Source organism: Carica papaya, chromosome 1 (assembly GCF_054855325.1).
Source record: "Carica papaya isolate Zhongbai chromosome 1, ASM5485532v1, whole genome shotgun sequence".
Taxonomy (NCBI): Eukaryota; Viridiplantae; Streptophyta; class Magnoliopsida; order Brassicales; family Caricaceae; genus Carica; species Carica papaya.
The window spans coordinates 5,092,787-5,113,592 of record NC_142309.1 but is presented as its reverse complement, the minus strand read 5'-3'; the positions used below and the strand labels follow the sequence as shown (position 1 = coordinate 5,113,592).

Here is a 20,806-nt window from a genome sequence, read left to right as displayed (position 1 = left end):
GATTAACAGTTTCAATTCCGCGTCAAATTCACGGTCGATATCATTATTATCGTAGGGAAAATATATATTTACTTGAAAAAGTTTTCAAGTAATTATGGGATATTGCTATATCATAATTTCATCCATTGAAAAAAAAAATCGATGTCATTATGAACCGAGCGAAATGCGTAACGTTCAAAAAGTAATTTTTAAGTTCTAGTAAAAATTAATTAAAATTTTAACTTCTACTTTTTTCTTCACATGATTGAAATTTTTTGTAATTATATTTATCAAAAACTAAATAGTATTAATTAAAAACATTTTAATAAATATAATTATTGTAATAATATTTTTAAAACTTATAGTTACAAATTAAAAATATTTAAAGACTTAATTGACTTGTGAAAATTTTTAATTCATAATAATGAAATAAAGAGTTTCAAGGTATGCTTGTGTGGGGACCACAGGGAAAAGATTCTTCATATTTAAAAAATAATAATAAACACGTTGTTAAGGTGATGATAAAATAAACTTCTCTTGAAGACTCTGAAGGTGGTGTTGGTTGAAGCCTAATGTTGTTGGCATGCAAATCTTTGTCGTCTAGTCCTCCCACTCTCCCTGATCCTTGGCCTCAAGTCTCATCTATTTTGGTTTGCCCCCGTTACATATAATATAATCTTTGGAATTATATAAAATATTTTATAAATATCATTTTGTATAAACAAAGTTATTATATATGTTATTATTTTAAAAAATTATACATATCAAATTCCAATATTCTTTGTATATTAGGATTTCTTGTAATAAGTTTTTGATATTCAGCAACCTCTGTTAAAAAATAATCACAAAAATTCAAGCATTTCTCTATTCCTCCGATACGAAAATAATTATGCATCATTGACAAACTGGACTCCTTAAACCAAATGGGTCAAACTAGATCTGTTCGGTGTAACAAGCCAGGTCCAGAGCCAGCTTGTCATGGGTTGGCCAACGAGCCAGGCAGTTCTTGGTCCAGACTCTTACCCTTGTCCGGTCTTGATCCAGTCCAATCCAGTTCTAAACCGACGACCACCTATAATTCTGATATAAATGATCTACCTTTTCAATCCGAAAATTAATTGAAATGCAAGTAAACCAGTCTGGATTACCACTGGTTACCTCATTCTATTTTGATTTCACATCATAGATCTTTCTTAACCAGCTGCTCCTGAAGGGCTTGGGAAGAGCTTAAAAGCATGCCAGGCAGCTCTTTGCATAATCCAAACAAGCTGAAAGAGAGTCGAGTGGGATGGATTGGCCGAAAGAAGCAAACGTTATTTTATTTCGAAAAGCTGAAATTACTGAAGACAACATCTCAAGTTTCCTGCACTGTGTTGAAGTTTGTTTAAGAAAGCACTTTTGCTAGATATGATTTTATCCGTCCTAAAATCTCAACAACAACAACCATTTGAACTTGCTCTGACCAATTGAAACAGCTAATGAGACGCAATTGCATTTACAAGCTAACTGGTCAGCAGAACTACAGTCAATGCCTCCCTTTGCGAGATGGGTTTGCATGTATAAACTGTGAAATTACACCGCACCAGAGGTACCGGCTGTATCCAGAAGTACTGCTTTGATTTGCTCTGGTAAGACATCCTGACCTTCCCGGCATTGCTGAACCAAAAGAAGGAACACAAAATTAGTCTTCTGATCACGAGGAAACAAAATCCTTATATTAATCTAAGGGAAATCCTGTGAGATTTTTTTGGAAAACAGGACCAAGTAATAAGAGCCCATTTGATATTGCTTTACTGGAAGTGAATAGAACCTGGCTCCTGGTATAAGCACAGAACAAGCACAAACTTTCCATTTGACATGCAACTCGACTGATTTTACTACATGTCATACGCTAAAAATAGAAGAAAGATGTGTACCTCAGCTCGAAAAACATCCAAGGCAAACCCATTGAAACAGCTGATGACAGCCTGCTGAATGTCCAATCCAAGGTTGTCGAGAGCCTTCATGGTGGAGAGCAAGAGACCCGGTTTACGGGCACAAAACATGTGGATGTTGACAGCCCGCCCTTCTCTCAATCTGACCTCCACCTATAGAACCAGAAAAGAAGAAAGGAGCATTAGGTAAGAGTTTCATTTGGCTACTCCATGAGATGATAACTCAAATACATATAACTATTTGCAGTCATGTCATATGGATTTCAATTTCATGTCGGAGAAGAGTTTGTCCAAGAGTTTTCCATTCTTAATGCTTATATCAGTATGGATGATGACCACTTCCTAATTAGCAATGTCCATAACATGAAATGGTATACAGCATCTTCCACCAATACACAGAAAAACAAATTTCAGAGGCATCCATATTTCAGTAACAAATTTCAGATTAATTTATGAAGAGCGAGTGATTAACAAAAGTGACTGATTATTGCACCACAAGGCTTACAGTAAGATCATATATCTTTTGCACATAAAGATAAATTAGATGAACCTATGAACTCCATCAACAAAAGGTCTGGCCTCAATTATCTATCGTATTTATCTTGTAGGAGTTATAATTAACAGGTAACCTGATCGCCAAGCTGAACTTTCATGATGTGACCATTCACTTGATTAGTCTAACTGATGAGCACACAAATCCAGAAGTTATAACGAAAACCCATCCTTTGAGCAAGTAACAAGTAGAAGAGCTCGTGAAAATGGAGGTATAACAAGGCATTGCTTATGTGTCCAGTGACCTATTTTAGTTTTTAGATCAACCAAAGGTCTTGAGTTCACAGCCGAATTTGAAAAGATTTACAAACACAAGCAATATTCTTTTTCCAAACATATTTAACAGGTTGAGGATACAAATACCATGCATATTTAACAAAAGTGTAGTCACAGACAACCCATGATTTCATTTTTCTGCTTTCAGGTTAACCCAAAAGGTGGCCAATTTCCTCATTCAGTAAGGCTAGTCCGAACCTCAAAGAAATATACTGACGACTTTAATTAGCCTCAAGAAAACATAATGAAACTTCAGATAGTAAGTTGTATATAAACCCAGGCATTTGTGATTCTAGTATAGTACTTGTGTAGCATCAAGCTTACCCGAGCAGGTTGGCCTTTAGGGCTTGGGAATGAACTTGGACACAACTCTTCCTTTACACGAGAAGGAAGTGTTTGAGGGGTGGGCGTCAATGGGTGGAAATTTGCAGACTGTGTCAGCAAGCCAGGTGGGGTTGTCTCTAACTCATTATGAAGATCACTGATCCTTTGCAAAAGCTCCTTTAAGTAGTCAATGGCATCCCCAAGTATTGAAGCTCGATCCATCTGCAAATAACAAGAAGCCTAAACAGGGTCTGCTATATCCAACAAAGTAGTAATAGATTTCCAGAACAATCAAAGGCATCCCCTTAAAAATTAACAAAAAGTGAATTTTTTTGTTTTTTTGGAGAAAAGAGAAAAGGCACTAGATTTAACATATTAGTTAAGCTGGCCCGATTGAAAATCACGCAATGATGGTGGTGCCAATTGAAAAATTAAGCAAGCAATCCATACAAATATGACCATGCAAATGTTCTATTCTCTGTGCTTATAAGAACCAAAACCCAATTCAAGAATATAAAAACTAAACCCTTAATTCCAGTGAACGTAGCTCTAACTCCAGCCTGCATGCTAACTTGAATTTTGATACCCAAAAGAAAATGAAGACAATAATGGAAATTTTATAAATTACGCGACAGGGAAATATAGATATTAGCCAACAAATATATAAACAATGATGAACACTCAACATCAAGATACGCGATCTAAAGCATGAACTAGTAAAAAATTTATAATTAAAAATGAAAGCTAATTAAAGTAGAATGGATAAGGGAAGTTCAAACTTCATACCTTGCTAATCTTGGGGACAACTGATCTAAGCATGTAAAGCCTGTCATTAAGCTTCTTTCTCCTCCTTCTCTCCGCCATCAAATTCTTCGCCGGTAGCCCCTTCTTCTTTCCCTTCTGGTCACCGCCGGCTATAGCACTATTCGCATTTGAATTGGATCCACCATTCCTCGCATTCTCCTCCAGCTTGCTGCTCTCATTGAGCTCATCAGAATCATAATTCAAACCCGAAGCATCGAAGCTACCTTCCTCAATCTCACCCTCACTGCTCCTCTTCCGCTTCCTATCTACCTCAGGTTCGCCCCTCCCCCAATTTCCTCCAATCCCAGTTGCCACATCCCCAAATCTCAACCCAGAAACCTCCAAATTCTCCAATTTTCCATCAGAGTTTTGCCGCATGGCAGCTCGTTTTTGAAACAGAGTTGGTTGTGCACCAGTTGACGGGAAAACTTCAAGAGGTCTTAAAACCTTGCCCCTGTTCATGAACAGAGCATTATTTGAACTATCAAAGCCTTCAAAACCAGTGGGACTGAACCCACTGCTCCCACCTAATGTACCGCCGTTTTCTGTTAATGGAAGCAACCTGGTGGCTTGAAGGTCTGAGTTCGGACTCAGTTCCGGAGTACCCATCTGGGTCTGTGAACTCAGTCCTGCAAAGCCTACCAAATTGGGGGACTGGTTCCCATGGAACTGGCCGAGAAACCCTGATTCCGAACCGAAATCAAAGCCATTTTCAAAAGGGTTGTTGCAGAAGACGTTTATGAGGGAAGAGAGGCAGGGCTTGGAAGGCAAAACCGGCTGTGACTGCAACGGGTCAAGAGTAAACGCCTGTGACGGAGAGCAGGAAGAAGATGAGTCAATAGGCTGTTGAAGAAGGAGATTATCGGCAGGGTTTGAGCAGAAACCACCAAGTTCTCTTATCTCTGGGTGATTTTGCAGGCCATGGAGATCTTCCTGGTGAGGTGGGTTCATGTACCAGTCACCGTCAAGCATGGATTTGAAGGTGGCGACACCACCACCCATGGCCATATCGTCTTCTCTGTGCTCCTCCCCGTTATTATTATTATTATGGTTGTTGTTGCAGCTGTTATTTTCATTTCTGGTCCAAGAAACAGCGTCGTCTTCCGGGTGGTCACCATCTTCAACCCAAACAACGCCGTTGGCTGTTCCCAAAACCATCTCTTCCCTGCTTTTGCTTTCACAGAGAGAGAGAGAGAGAGAGAGAGAAAAAGATGGTTGGAAAGAAAAAAAAAGAAAAAGGAACAGAGAGAGAATGAGTTTTTTCTGTGATTGGGAGAGAAGAAAACGAACAAGTAAAATGGAGTTTGAACGTTATGCATGTATTTATGCGTAGAGAAAATGAATGGAGTCTGCTCTGCGGATTTATCTTATGTGTATCCTCTGCTGTTTCTGGGTTTTCTCATTTTTTGTCCTAATACACATAATTAGTTGCCCTTCAAATTGTTCCCTTTTTAATTTTGATTACCCAAAAATAATAATAATAATAATTTTTACAAAAACTTGAATTTTTTAAATATTTATTTATATATTTTCTTCATTTTAGTGAATATTAAAATTGTATTTAAATAATTTTTCATAAAATAAATTTAAATTTTTTTAAAAATATATATTTTAAATATTTAATGATTACCGGACCAAATTCTATAACCATGTATTTAGAATCAGTGTATAAAAAAAATAAATAAATAATTTTAAAATTTTTATATTTCTATACAGATAAATAATATATTTATTATTATAGTAAAATTGTCGTAATATAATATATAAATTTAACTTTAAAATATTTTATTTATTTAGAGTAGAAGATTGATTGATAATTTATCATCAAGAATACGTTATAAAAAAAATAAATCTTTTATCGGTTATCTTGTGATAAAAAAATGTATAACTCTAACTCCAATTCTTATAATCAAATAAATTGATGAAAATACTCATAATTCAACTAATTGATCATTCGTTATAAGAAGAAGTTTATATATATTTATGCTACTTATTTTCTGTTCAAATTCTTAATAAATTTCAATTTTAATATGCATATTAATATCAATCTTGACTTTTAAATAATTTATTTTAATTTAATTATAATTAATAAGCCAAAAAAAATATTGATTTTGAAATTTATTTAATATAATTTATTATTAATAAATCTTACTAACTATAGTATGTTAAAATCTTATTTAACATATTATAGTATTATTAGGATTCATGATAAATGAAATATATTAAATTTTTATTAAAAATATATTTTTTTTCTATTATATATTGTGTTGTGTCAATTTACATAATAATTTTTATATAGAAATTTACCAAACTACAAATTTGTATTATATTAAATTAAGTTTATTTTGTCTCCCGCCAAACTACATGACCGACTTACATGCAATATAACCATAGATTTAAAGTGGGGGAGTGTGGGCCAATTGAAAATATTGAAAATAATATTTAATATTTAAAATAAAAGCCCGTTAATTTTTTAATATATTTTGAAATATAAACATTAAATTATAGCCGACCATTTTTTTAAATTGCACATTTAATAAATAATAAAACAAATTTTAAATAAAATAAGAAGTATATTATTTATTTTAAACTATGTACTCTTGGCCCGAATAATAACATATTTAATGCAATGATTAATTAATAAAAATGTATATCATACTTATTTTATGAATTATTAAACATGTATATGATTGAATTGATAAGACTTCCCTTGTTCGTACATTGTCCAATTTGGACCACACCACAAAATTGACACCTAAAAAAAGTGCAACTATAAGCTCGCCATTAATTCAACATGTCCTAATTAAATATACATAATTAATTAATTAATCAATACAATATTAGATTTGTTTCAATTAATTAAGCATTTGAGTAATTAAATTTTAAGCTCGTGATTATTCAACATATCCTAATTAAATATACATAACTAATTAATTTAATTAATTAATACAATATTAGATTTGCTCAATTAATTAAGCATGTGGGTATTATTACATTTTAAGACCATAGACATGGAACAAAATTAATTGAAGCAAAAGGGTTGCAAAATTTGAGACCCCTTTAATGAAATCACATACGATACATGCTATATGTAATCTTATATATATATATATATATATCTGTTTTCTTCTTATACATGGAAAATATATTAATAATATTCCATTAAAGAAGATTTCTGACATGTGCATATATTGAATTATTCATGAGAGAGAAACAATATGTATACATAGAAAGATAAATATATGTATATAGGAAAGGGGACCAGCAAGGAGAAGTGAAGATAAGAAATAGTTGGGTTTGAAAATCCACCACACACAATGTAACCAAAATGCAGTTGTTGCTGTTGCTTATAGCGGACAAAAATAAACCATTAGAGGTTGCATGTGGTCACCATTGAATTGAATTGTGATAACAATTTTGATTTTTGTTTTTTTTTTTAAATAAAAAAATTATTAGTTCAAAATTTTAATCCGTTATAATTATTATAACTAAAAAAATTTAAACATACCAAATACTAAAATTTTCTTGAATCACTTATCATCGTCCGTTTACTTAGTTTTATAATTCTCACTCAAACTCTAAACGTTTTATTTTTACTTACATTTTTATGTTGTATCTAAACAAAATTAATTTTTTTTAGTCACGAAGTATTTTAAAAATTTAAATTGTTATTGAATTTAAAATATATATTAATCTTGTTTATTAATTTAATTTATGCTAGGATATAAAGAGTTAAAATGACAAAAATGATTACGTATAAGATCTCGTTTTAAATGTAAAAATTTATTATCAATTCTATTAAATTAGATAAAATTTTAATTCAACGAAGAATTCTAAAATTTTCTATAATTATTTTAAATATAATATTATGATGAATTTTATTTATGTATACTATTTCCATTTACATATGAAAAAATGAAAAAAAAAAATACTCATATTATATTCATAAATATATTAGAAAACAACATTTAATATACATACACATACTAAAATATATGTACATACAAATTTTCTAGACCCAATTTATTTAAACCCACGAACAGAAATTTCAAAGAAACCTATGTGTGTGTGTGTGTGTATATAATATATAATATAAACTACTTGGTTGGCATAGGGTGGATGGAAATCCAAGATTTAAAATTATTATGAGGAATAAATTTTGGAGATAAAACCCCAAGAATCTCGTGATAACACCGCACCTACTACCCAATCAAACCCATCTTCTTTTATTTTTATTTTTACTCTTCAATTTCCTGTCTCTTAAAACAATCTCCTCCGCTATCAAACACTTGTTACGCACACTTGTCCCTCTCTAACCCCCGTATTCACAAACCTTAAAAGCTACCTTTAACTCCCTCCATTATTAGTTCAAATACAATATCATATATAACATGCGTGTATGTATATGATATTCTAAGAACCCTACTAAAATTTGTAATCGTGATTAAATCTTTCTCTCATTTTTTAATTTAAAAAAAAAAAAAAAAATTTAGTTATGTTTTGAATTTAAATTTTTTTCATACCCTTTTCATTAATGAACTCCTAATGTATACAAAGATACACAATTGGTTTGAATTTTTTGTGCATGGTAATTTTATTATAAACTTTATACTAAAATATCTTAGTATTATAAGGTGTTTTAGGATATGTAAATATCGTAGTAAATATACCCAAAATCACAATTTGATTTATTTTTTAATAAATTATTAATTCCAATAATTTTTAATACATAAGGGTTATACGTATACCAAAACTGAGTGCGCGAACTCTCTCTCTTTGTTTGTGTGGGCGGCCTAAATTTCTGGTTCCATGTTTGACCCAACATTTATAGGCTGCTCATCGGTTTCAATAATATTCTACACCATCACCAAGTTACGCCTCTTCCTCCCTCTCTCTTCACGTGAGATTTACATACACTAGCTAGCTGCTACTACTACTACATGTTTATATATATATATATATATATATGGAGTGTGGATAACGGATCTACATGTTTATATGTAAGCATACATATATATATATATATATATAGAGGTAACTTCAGGATATTTTCTAAATTTGGCTAAATATACTTCTCCATGTGTATTTTTATATATGCAAATCAGTTTACCAATTTTGTCTAGACATATATATATATATAAAATATAAATTAATGTCTCCGGATGTTTTTAAAAATTAATTAGCGGAATAAAAAAGCTGATTAAATTATTGAAGGGGAAATTAAAATGGACACGTGGAAAACATGCAACTAAAAAGAGAAAAAGAAAAAAGGTGTGTAATAAATACTATTAGTTCAATAATTTTTTGGATATAATTAATTAATTTTTAAAATTTTAAATTTAATCAATATTACAATTTAAACACTTACAAAATTTAAGACTATACCATTTTGGGTCTAAATTATTATTTTTTTAAAAAAATTAAAATATTAATATTATTTAATTTAAATTTTCACGAGAAATTTAATAATTATGTATATTTTTGTTATAAGATTATAATATTACAGTAAAAAATAATATATTTATTTACCAGAAAAAAATAGAATATTGTGGTATAATTATTTTAAACTGATTTGGCAGTGGTTATGGTATAGAGCATATAAAAGTGGGTAAGGACATTAAATTTGTATTGCAATTCTCGTGATATAAATAAATAAAACATAGAGAATTAATATATATATATATATATACATTTTTTTCGAGAACAATATATATTATATTTTAGTTTACTGCATATAAATTATTAAATTCATGTACCTTCAGTGCATTAAATGAAAAAAAGAAATTGAAATTAAATTCAAGTATTATATATATATACATACACGTATGTATGTACACAATGTGAAAATTTTCAAATTATTTATATTTTTGTTTTCTTAAAAATTTATGGGTAATAAATATTATTTTCAGAAATAATCTTTATTCGGAGTTTTATAATGGGTATGATTATTAATTTAAAAATAGTATATATATATATATGTATGTATTAAAGGAAAAAAATAATTATTACTCTCGAATCTCAAAATTCCATCAAAATAATTAAAAAAAGTTAATTTATTTATTGATTAAATATTTTGATGAGAGGGAAGGGCAAGATTTTTGTAGCAAGTGAAGCCACCATCAACCACCAAGTTATGGCCTGTGACATACTTGGCCTCGTCAGAAGCCAAATACAGAGCCGCCCTGGCAACATCTACTCCTTCACATTTTGCACCTTTCAGCTCCCCCAACCCACTCACCATTTCAACTATATCCTCCTCCCTTACCCCTGGGTATATCTTAGCAATCTGTCCCACCGAAGTTCTCGTCGGAATCGGAGCCGGCGATATGCAATTTATCCTTACTCCACTTCTACACAATTCACTCGCCACGGACTTGACAATTCCGGGTATCGTGAATTTGGACACTGCGTATGGGTGCGGGCCGAGTCCACCCATGAGCCCACTAATGCTAGACGTACAAAGAATCGAGCCCGAACCAGTTGGGACCATCACACGTGCTGCGTGCTTGATCCCGGCTATCATCCCCCGAACATTGACTCGCATGACCTCGTCGAAGTCATCGAGGTTAAGATCGACAATGCTCGGGGGAATTATGGGACCAGTAATGCCAGCGTTGTTGAACATTATGTCAAGCTTCCCGTGTTGGTGCACCGCGGCGTCTACGGCGTTTGCTACTTGGGCCTCAATGGCTACGTCGCAGTGGATGAATTGGGCATTTGGGCCGAGTTCTTGGGCTACTTTTGGGCCTAATTGGGTGTTGATGTCGGCAAGGATGACTCGGGCGCCTTGATGGATGAATTCTTGGGCTGTGGCCTTGCCAAGACCACTTGCGCCGCCTGTTATTACGGCCACTCTGTCTTGGAGTCTGCTTTTTTCGGAAAAGCAGAAGATTTTTGAAAACAACACGTTAGATCTATGATTTCTTTTGAAAATTATGCACCGAGATACCAAATGTGTCATTTTCTTTGAATTTTTTTTTTCCAAAAAAGAAGGTGGAAATAGACATCGAGAATTAAATAAAAGAAAAGAAAAGAAAAACTTTACTTAATTACAAAAAATATTTTTTAAAAAAATTTATTATAAAATTTAATCAGATTTATAAATTATTATTAATCATCAACATATTATTTTCTTTCTCAATTTAGTTTTTTCCTAACCAATAGTAAAAAATTTTATAGAGTAATAAATAATGGGTATTTTTCAAAAACATTATAAATTAAGGACCAGTGGATGAATTTCTGGGATATATTGATAAATAATGTTGTATAAATAAATAAATAAAAATTAGAATCTGTTAAAAGGGTATCTCGTGTGTGTGTGTGTGTGTGTATACATATGCATTTTTTAATGTGATGGGCACAATATAATATTGTAAATTTATAAGTTTTGCAGTTACATGCAAGAATACACGCATTTTGGTTGGGGGGGGTAACGCCCCATGAATTATGAAATCATAAATTTTGTTTTAACATCAAATTATATATATATTATATTAAAACTAAATAATTTAAATAAGAAATCCAAGACCCAATTAGATTTCAATAAAAGAAACGAAGCATAATAATTAGTCGGGGGGGGGAAGAAAATGGAAATGGAAAAGATGCATGGATCATGGAATGGTCATCTTCAAGATATTAATTATTAGAAAAGGAAAAAGAGTTGCAAGGCTGGCATGAATGATGAACCACCAAACAGTATTTACCTCTTAATTAATTGTCTCTGAAATGACAAGTTTGTCTCAATCAATGTGTGTGTATACACATTAAAGTTTCTGAAAGTTGACGAATATTTGCATTTTATTATATAAAAATTATCTTTTTTTTTTTTAAAATCGATTTAAAATCAATTAATATTTAATTATCTTTCCAAATCTCAACTATATATATTATTTAATGGAAAAAAAATTGTGGCTACATCTATGAAGTGAAAATAATTACGTAGGGTTTGTATATGTGGGATAATAATAATGAATTAATGATGAACTTTACCTCCCAGTTCCAGCTGCTCCAGATATTGAAGAAAAGCTTGCAGGCTTTGTCAACAAATCATTACCAATCAACTTAAACCCCCTGCCAAAACAGTAAATGAAAAAGAATACAATATGTTAATATATATATATACATACATGTATGGAAACTGCTGGATCAAGACACTGATAAATGATAATCAAGAAGATGAAAGAACCCAGTTGGCTATTACCTAAATAGGGATATATGTATATGTATATATGAGAGAAGAGAGAGAGAGAGAGAGAGACCTTGCCAAAGATCTGAGCATATTGATGATGGAGAAGAAGATGATGGGTATATATATATGTGTGTGTGTGGAGTGGAGTTTATATATATGGTATGGTAAAGTCAGAGAGAGAGATGAGATCTCTCTGGGTTTTTGTTGTGCGAAGAAGAAAGGTGAAGCAAATTTATATTGAAGAAGTAAAGAAGAGAATGGAGCTAACAAGAGTTTTATGGCGTGGGATAATTAGACACATATCTCCATGCATATATATATATATATATATATATATATAGAGAGAGAGAGAGAGAGAGAGAGAGAGAGAGAAGGAGATGAAGATGGCAGATGAGCACTTATGGCCTCTCCTAATTAATGATCCTTAACTAAGTGACTCCCATACATATACATATATATATATAATTAAAATAAAATCAGCTCACACCATATATGTTAATTGGTCAATTAAAAAATTAAAAGATATATGTGATGTACATATATTTATTATAATATAATAAAAATAATTGTCGAATAATGACAAACGCATAAGGTTCAATTGAATTTATAATTTTGTATAAACTAATCAACGTTACAATCATTAAATTAAGTACTACTTTATAAATAATATATACTTATAATTATTTTTATACACACACGAAATTTATCTTTGAAAACATGATTGTAAAAAAGAAATGCAAAACAAAAAAGAAAAAAAGTAGAAATGAAATTCTCTGTATGGATAGGGTTTGGATATTATCTGTAAATAAAAATCTATACATTTTATTAATTACATAATATATACACACATATATATATATATATATATGTGCTCGTACAATTTGAATCTATGAGCTTTTATTGAAAGAATAAAAGGAAAACCATAAAACCAAAACAAATGTTAAAGTAGTTTTACCTTTTCTTTTTGGTTTTGCTTTTTCATGCATGGGACCAGATCACCAATATATGTATATATATATATATGTAAATATATACATACACACACACACACACACACACATATATATATATATATATTCAACGCATTCGTTATAGCTACACTTTTTCTTTTGCTTCTTTTTTGATAATTATTCTTTTTAGACTTTCTCATGTAAACACACCTATTTAGATATGATTAAAACAGATAACCTAATTAACTACTAATTTCAATCTAATCATTATATAATTAATTAGGGGTTTATAATTATTACTGTTAATTTATTTACTGGGTTACTTTTAATCCAATTTTTATTTTTTAATATCAAATTTTTTATTTAATTACGTTAAATTAATTTGCTAATTATTCTTCATTTTTTTTTTAATTTTTATTAAAATTTTCTATAAATTTACCTTCAACTGGATCGTAAATATATATATATATATATGTATGTATGTATAATTAATGTGTATATAGATCCCTACGATAGCATTAGGTGTTGCAACATTTTCATAATCATACAATTTAAAAAGGGAAAAAAGGAAGATTTTATTTCCAAAAACAAGGAAAGGGAAAGCCAGCTGTTTATAGTATAATTATATTATTATAGATTTGTCTAACTATATGCATACATACATACATACATACATATATATATATATATATAAACTTAGTGTTTAAGAGAGTATCGGTATAAAAGATTTGGATTCTCACGCAAGGGCATATTTATTTATTTATTTTAGTATACTCAGTTGGACCAAAATTGACCGATAAATAATTAAATATTTTTCAAAAAGACTACCCTATTAACACTGTGTTGTAATAGTCATGTAAATTTAATTTAATTTTTTTTTCATTTTGAGATTTCTCCTTTGAATTAATTTAATTTTATATATGTATACGTATGGGGAATTAAATAATTAATAATCATAGATATATAAATAGTTATTATAAAAACTTAAATGGTACAATCAAAATGTTTATTTTATTATCTTATATTGTACTTACACACACACATATATAAATATAATCACTTCTTAATTATAATTAAGGAATTAATTTAAAAGCATAATAACAATTTTGTCAATACTCGAATTACCTCCACATGATGACGGTACGTACAGCTAAGGAATGCTCATTTTGTCTGAAAAATCGATACATATATGTGTTTGTATGTGACGAAAGTCAACTCTATGTGCCATATATATATATATACACACACACACACACACATATATTATCTTTCAATGTCATAGCCACATATATAAAAGTGTGTATCTAATTCAAGCTAATTATAACATGATTGTAAAGGCAACTATTTTTACATATTGATTAATAATTTACAAAAATAATTACTATAATAATGTTAATAAATAAATAAAAGTAAGGTTAAAAGAAACGAGAGGAAATTAAATATAATATATATATAAAATTTACTGAGGAATAATAAAGTTGGCATCTTACTGAATTGGTGGAGACAGTCAGTAGACAACTTAGTGATCCCATGAGCCCGATTATTGCCTACTTGTCTCCCAATATATAGAAATTAAGTATACGTATGTACTGTGTGTATCAGCTTTAATTAATTAATTAATTAGTTTTAATTATCATTTATATTAATTTAAATATGCATGACTACATGGTGATTGTTATTTAATTGTTTTTTGTTTTTATAAAAAAGAAATAATTAATTAATTAATAAAGGAATTGTCGCGTAGAGTATGGAAATTAGCATGCGTGCAACCAGGCGTCTTAATCTGTTAGTTCCTCGTGGAACCATGTGCTCCTCCACATCCTGCTTCCGCTCCCCATAATCCCATCATATCAATATACATACATACATACATACATAAGGTTTATTATTATGAACATCATAAATTATTCAATTAGTTATTAAATTATAATAAATTTGACATTCTAAAAATTATAAAAATTCTTATTGTTTAGGCTGAATGGGTTCTTGTATGGGCCTATTTGGGTTTAATGGGCTTGAGTTGGCTCTATCGGTTTTGATGGGCCTTTAATTTTATTGGGCCCATTTTAGTTTTTTTAAAATTTATTTTCTGGGCTTTTTTTTTAAAAAAAAAGCTCTAATGATAATAATAAAAATAAAATAAAATATATTTTATAGTAACGTAATAAAATCAATAGATTCATCGTTCCCAAACGCTGTATATAATTCTCCATCGGTTGTGCTGCACTCTCTTAAATATACTTATTTCCTCCTTATTTCTTTTCACGTATTTGTGAAATAACTCCGATAAGAAGAGAAGAGAGGATGCTAAGAGACTCTCCGAACTCAACCCTAAACACTTTTTAAAAATATTTTTTTTCAAACGTGCTCCCGTGAGTCTTCGAAATGGCTCGTGGGTTTTCAAATGGGCTAGGGCAATTTCCATTATGGGCACTTATGGTCAGTGGCTTTACTTGTCATTCTAATCACCAACTGTGGACCAATAGAGAAAAGGGCCAGAAATAATGATCAAAGGAAGCCCACATACATACTTACTTTGAGAAATGGGTGAAAAAGGTATTAATGGAATGGTAAAAATTATTTTCAGTTTGTGTAAATGAAAAGTGAAAGGTCTGGATTGAAGTTGAGAGTAGTACTCCTCCTCCTCCTCCTCCTCCTCATCTAGGTTCACTGCCAACATAGATTTGGTCCCAATCTCCAACTGCATAAAATGACAAAAGAAAACCGCGATTAGATCTAATAGCTTATAGCCCACCTGCATCTCATCTTCAGATCTCTCTCTTTTACCATTTTCTACTTATTAAAAAATAAAAAATAAAAAAAGAAAAAGCTAAAAAAATAAGATAAGCGCTTTTCAATCCAATGCAGAACAAGCTGCAATTTTCACTTCCAGCTTATTCAATCCACTCTCCCCAATACAATGCCTTCTCTGACTAAAGATCAAAACTTAACCCGATCGGATTGAATCAGGAAATGGGCTCCAGCCAGTCCGTGCAAGTAGTTGAAGAAGACGAAGAAGAGAGTGAGGAGGACGAAGAGGAGGAGGAAGACGATGAGGGAAATGGGGAATCGAATACTAGACAAATGGGGAATCATTTGGTGAAGAAGGTTCTCCAGCAGGAGCCGGAGATGTTACCCTGCTACGCGTCAGCATCGCCTCTTTCCCCGCAGTTATCTTCGTTAGGGACGCCGCGGCTGGGGCCTTCAATCAAGGTGTGGGATCCTTACAACGTTCTGGCTCCGCCCCCTCCGCTGCCGCCGCCTCCGGTTTTCTCGCGGCTCGGTGGGGGAGCTTCGTCTATCGGCGGCGCGATCGATGATGATCGGGCGGTCATGGAGGTGTTCCTGATCAGTCACGGGGAGTGCGAGCTCAACCTGAGGCCAGATTTGGTGGGCGGGAGGTGCCACGAGGCGGCCTTGACGCCTAACGGGAAGCGCCAAGCCAGAGCCTTAGCCGTGTTCTTGAACTCCCAAGGGGTTCGCTTCAACGCTGTTTATTCCTCGCCGTTAGATCGGGCAAGATCCATGGCAGTCTCCGTTTGTCAGGTAACCCTCGAGTTTGATTCTGGTTTTTCCCATGTTCATTCAGAATTAAAATGAACAAGTTAAGTTCGAGAAACTGGAGATTTGGCCCGTAGTGGCTCATGGTTACTTAATGCTGTTAATCTTTTCTTATTGGTTATAAGCAATTATTCTCCTGTCATTATTTTAGTTAATTATAATGAGATCATAATTTGCTGATTGTAGTTTCTATAAATCTTTGTGTTTCATTCAATTCTTATTTTAGCATGTTTAGTTAACTAGAATAAGATCCTAATTCTCAGTTTTGGCTTATATAGAAGGTAGAACTTTATCTAAATAATCGAGATAAGAATAAAAGTGATTCGAAGAATAAAAGTGATTCGAAATCGCAATCTTATTCTCCGAGACTGAGTCAAATATATTATAGGAATTGCATAAAACCAATAGAATGCGAGTTGAACAAAACATTCGAATCTTTCACCGTGAGATAATATTACTAAAGCTTGAGTTCATGATATTAATTGTGAAAATTAACTTTTTAACGATTGTAATATCAGTTTCTAGAAATTATGATTCTAATGCTTATGATAAAAACCTTGTCTTTGGTTTACCCTTTCGGTGGCCTACTATGGTTTATAAGAAATTATTGTGGCTAGGACTTACATTCCTTATTTTCTCTTCTACCTATTTAGTTATTTTTCTTTATCTGAATTTATCGTGTTGTATATTTAGATGGATCCTGCCTCCTGGTAAGGGTCATATAATTGACAAACCTATATGCTTAAAATGTCTAGAAGGAGGGTTAGGTCATTTAGCTTCGGATGGTGGTGAGTAACAAATTCACGGAGAGTCTAGCAGTTTTTTGAGGAATGTTGCATTGATGGAAGGTGGATTAGAAAAGTTGAGATTCAAGGAAATTGGTGGGAAAGGGGAAATTGTCTTTGGTTTTGATGGTCCATGGCAACTGAAATAGAATGCATCATGCTACTCTGCAGACTGCTAATATTCTTGGAATTAGGACTTGATTGAGGAAGTTGATCAAATCAGCTAGGTCCCAAGCTAGCTTGGCTTGGTGATATATAGTCTTCTTGTGTGAGTTTTACATCATAAAGCAAATAAGCTTTACTTTCCTTTAGTTATACTTAAAAAGAAAAAACAAAACCGTAATATACTATTTGGTTCGAGTTTATTTTATTGTCATTTAATTCAGAAATCTTAATCATTTAATATGTAGAATTTAGTTATGATTTATATGTTTGATGGATAACTGATCCAACTCGATTTATATGTTTAATTCCAAAATATAATATTTGTATTCCTACTTTTCAAGAGATGGGTCACAAAAAGCAATTTAAATTGGATATAGAATTAACTTAGAAGTTAAATGCTATTTTCTTTCAGATATTTTCTCATTGTATTGCGTTCTCATTTTTTGTTTAATAGACTAGAAATTTGAACCAAACCAAGCATTTGATCTAATTGGTTTTTTTCTTGTTTAGCTGACATAAGGCTAGATAAATGCAATTTTTCTTATAGTTTATTAAACAAATTTTAAACTGAAAAATCATACAGGAAATGAACTTTGCAGAGGAACGAATACATTCCTCGGATGAACTTGCAGAGATGAGTATGGGTCATTGGGAAGGCTGCCATCGGACAGAAACATATACCCCTGAAATATTGAACTTAATTGAAAGATGCCAGCCTGATTTTTCTGCCCCATCTGGAGAGTCACTCAGGCAAGTGGAATTTCGGATGGTTCAGTTCTTAAATGAAACAATACTTGGACTTCCTGGGAAACTGAGATCAGATTTCACTTCGCCCCATCAGAATGAGACCCAAGGGTTTTCACAGACTTCCCATTCTTTGACCAACCCAATTAATGACCGAGATGGGCACTCTCTTCCTGCACCACACTGGGAATTTCTTCAGAGGCAACGCCACGGGCTGTCAAGGAAGAAGTCTGGTAAGAGCAGGCTACAATTTGTGACTACTACTGGTGATCATGAGGCTGACGATGAGATGTTCCGTAGGGAAGCTAACAGCCAAAATGACCTCCATGACTTGAATGTCAGAGGCTGCTCCTCCTCGATCTCATCTTGTGTTGGTATTTTCACCCATTCAGTGCCTATTAAGTGTCTTATGACCGGCCTCCTTGGCTGCAGCCCGGTAATGTCACACAAAATCTGCATCGAAGATTCCTCTGTGACTGTGCTACAGCATTCATGGAAAACAGGTTGGCAGATAAAACGGTTGAATGACACCTCCCATCTTAGGCTTCTATAATTTGGGAAATGTGAAATTCTATATCTGCCTTCTAAGTCCATTGCTGGTAAACGAGCTGATGATTATTGACTCGAAACTGGAATCTTAATCATTCATGGACCGATCTCATATATCACAAAATTCACAATTCCTCACGAACTGGTAATACTTGTTTCATCTTGTTGTAGCCTTCGATATATTTATTTCCACCTCCGAAGAAGAAAAAATTTCTTTGGAGATTGGATCTTTGTATTGGGTGATTCTTTTGATTTGTAGTGCCTACAACAGTTGTTTTATACAGTTAATTGTAATGTATTTCCTGTATTAGGGAAACATGTTTTTTTGGATTCAAAGATTATAACTGAGTTTTATATTTGTTCTGCTTTGCATAGTTCAAAAGAAGCTCTCCTCAAGGCATGCTCTGCAATTTTTCAATTCCAGCTACAGCCAATGACATTTAAAAGTTCTTATCTCTTCATTTTTGAGACGGAATGAGAAATAGAATTCGAAATCAGAGTAAATGAAAACGGTATAGTTATTATCTAAAAGTGGGTATCATTACAAATCTGTTAAAATATAGGGGTAAATATATTTTCTTAGGGATGATTCTTGAAAGTTTATGAAAATTGAATATAAAGTGGCCCAGATGAAAATATCTTGCTAGGACACTGTGCCTGGTGTATACCACTTTCTTTTAGTTTCATTTGTTTCAATGATTAAGTGAAAATGGTAAACAAACTTTAATTAGAAATGTCAAAAGGCTATATTTGATTAAAGTCTCAATTGTCTTTGAATCTTGGGTAAAAGGAACTCATAGGTAACATGAATTGAGGAAGAAAACAAAATGGTGTAGACCCACTTCTCCAAATATTCCAAACCTTTACCATGTGAAGAAAGAAACTTTCTTTTTGTTTACAGCAATTATTGTCAGAAAATATGAAATAAAACAAAACCCAGTTAGGAACTGTACAAAACCCTGCCTTTACAGTGAATTTTGTAACATATTTCTACCGTAATATATGTTAATATTACTCTAGATCAAAAGTCAAATTTTGGATATTTGTCTTAAAGATAACTACAGGACCAAAACCCTATCTATTATTACAATCTTAATTATAAACTTTAAAAAGACAATATTGTACTGTGAAAATTCCATAAAAGCCTGCACATAGAAAAAGGAATCTAACTACTTGTACTCGGTACTCAACTCACTATTACTTTACACCAAAGAGATGAATGGAAACAAACCCTCAATAAATATTCATGCAAAAGACCAGACAGATTATTCGAGACGCACTGTCCATCCCGTGATCTACAGCAACCAAACCACCCCACCACCTTACCACCTTATCCTCCATTGATGAAACTTAGCTGCTGAAAGCTACCCATCACTCTATATCTACGCCTCTCTCTCTCTCTCTCTCTCTGTGTCCATCTCTAACAATACTATATACAGAGTTCTGTCTTTTATGTATATATATTCATGGCGACAATTCCAAGGTTCTTTCTTGTGATCATACCCGTTGTCACCTTCGTCGGTTTGCATGTGGGTGTCGCCGGTGAGCCTGATATCTCGGCTTCGCCGGCGGATTTGCCTTATGTAAACGCGCCCAATATGTCTTCGTTTTTCCCTTCAAATGAATTGCCTCTGAGCTCGGCGGCGGCTCCTTCAATTTCTGGTGATCTAGCGCCTGTGCCAGCGTCCGGTGAGTTTGTGGGGAAGATCAGTTCATACAGTAGGCCTCAGATAAGTTCAGTGGCGGTGGCATTTTCTTGCTTGTTGGGTTTTGCAGTTTCTATGTAAAAATTCATAATAAAATTTAACTTATTTCTGTTCAAAGAATATTTGCATACTACTTATGTCCAACAACATGTAATTTGAAGTTTATATGTTGATTAAATGGACGATGCGCCCTGTTTACAGCCTTGATTGGCATAGACTGATGAATTTTCGCAGAGTACTTATTGTGATTTAGAATCAGAATATGCAATGTTATGTACTTTTGTTAAAG

General features: G+C 32.3%; 3 protein-coding genes across 4 annotated transcripts; 1 reads left to right on the top strand and 2 right to left on the bottom strand.

The window, feature by feature from the left end:
- Positions 1–1,272: 1,272 nt before the first annotated feature.
- Positions 1,273–5,247, bottom strand: ICE1 (basic helix-loop-helix (bHLH) DNA-binding superfamily protein). Its single transcript, XM_022040016.2, has 4 exons — positions 3,852–5,247; positions 3,066–3,287; positions 1,896–2,066; positions 1,273–1,635 (listed from the first exon to the last, which is right to left on the bottom strand). Exons 1-4 carry the CDS (start codon positions 5,025–5,027, stop codon positions 1,552–1,554), a joined length of 1,653 nt encoding a protein of 550 aa, XP_021895708.2. The 5' UTR covers positions 5,028–5,247; the 3' UTR covers positions 1,273–1,551.
- A 4,657-nt stretch (positions 5,248–9,904) lies between these two features.
- Positions 9,905–12,470, bottom strand: LOC110813001 (secoisolariciresinol dehydrogenase-like). 2 transcript variants are annotated; one of them, XM_088216056.1, is made up of 4 exons: positions 12,128–12,470; positions 11,859–11,939; positions 11,573–11,641; positions 9,905–10,735 (listed from the first exon to the last, which is right to left on the bottom strand). In XM_088216056.1, the coding sequence occupies exons 1-4, from the start codon at positions 12,145–12,147 to the stop codon at positions 9,934–9,936; spliced, it is 972 nt and encodes a 323-aa protein (XP_088072182.1). In that variant the 5' UTR covers positions 12,148–12,470; the 3' UTR covers positions 9,905–9,933. The 2 variants fall into 2 exon arrangements, with proteins under 2 accessions (XP_088072182.1, XP_088072186.1); XM_088216060.1 differs by lacking the exon at positions 11,573–11,641.
- Positions 12,471–15,623: 3,153 nt separating this feature from the next.
- MEF14 (Phosphoglycerate mutase family protein) lies at positions 15,624–19,169 on the top strand. The gene is made up of 2 exons (XM_022040017.2): positions 15,624–16,553; positions 18,102–19,169. The coding sequence occupies exons 1-2, from the start codon at positions 15,981–15,983 to the stop codon at positions 18,813–18,815; spliced, it is 1,287 nt and encodes a 428-aa protein (XP_021895709.1). The 5' UTR covers positions 15,624–15,980; the 3' UTR covers positions 18,816–19,169.
- Positions 19,170–20,806: the final 1,637 nt, after the last annotated feature.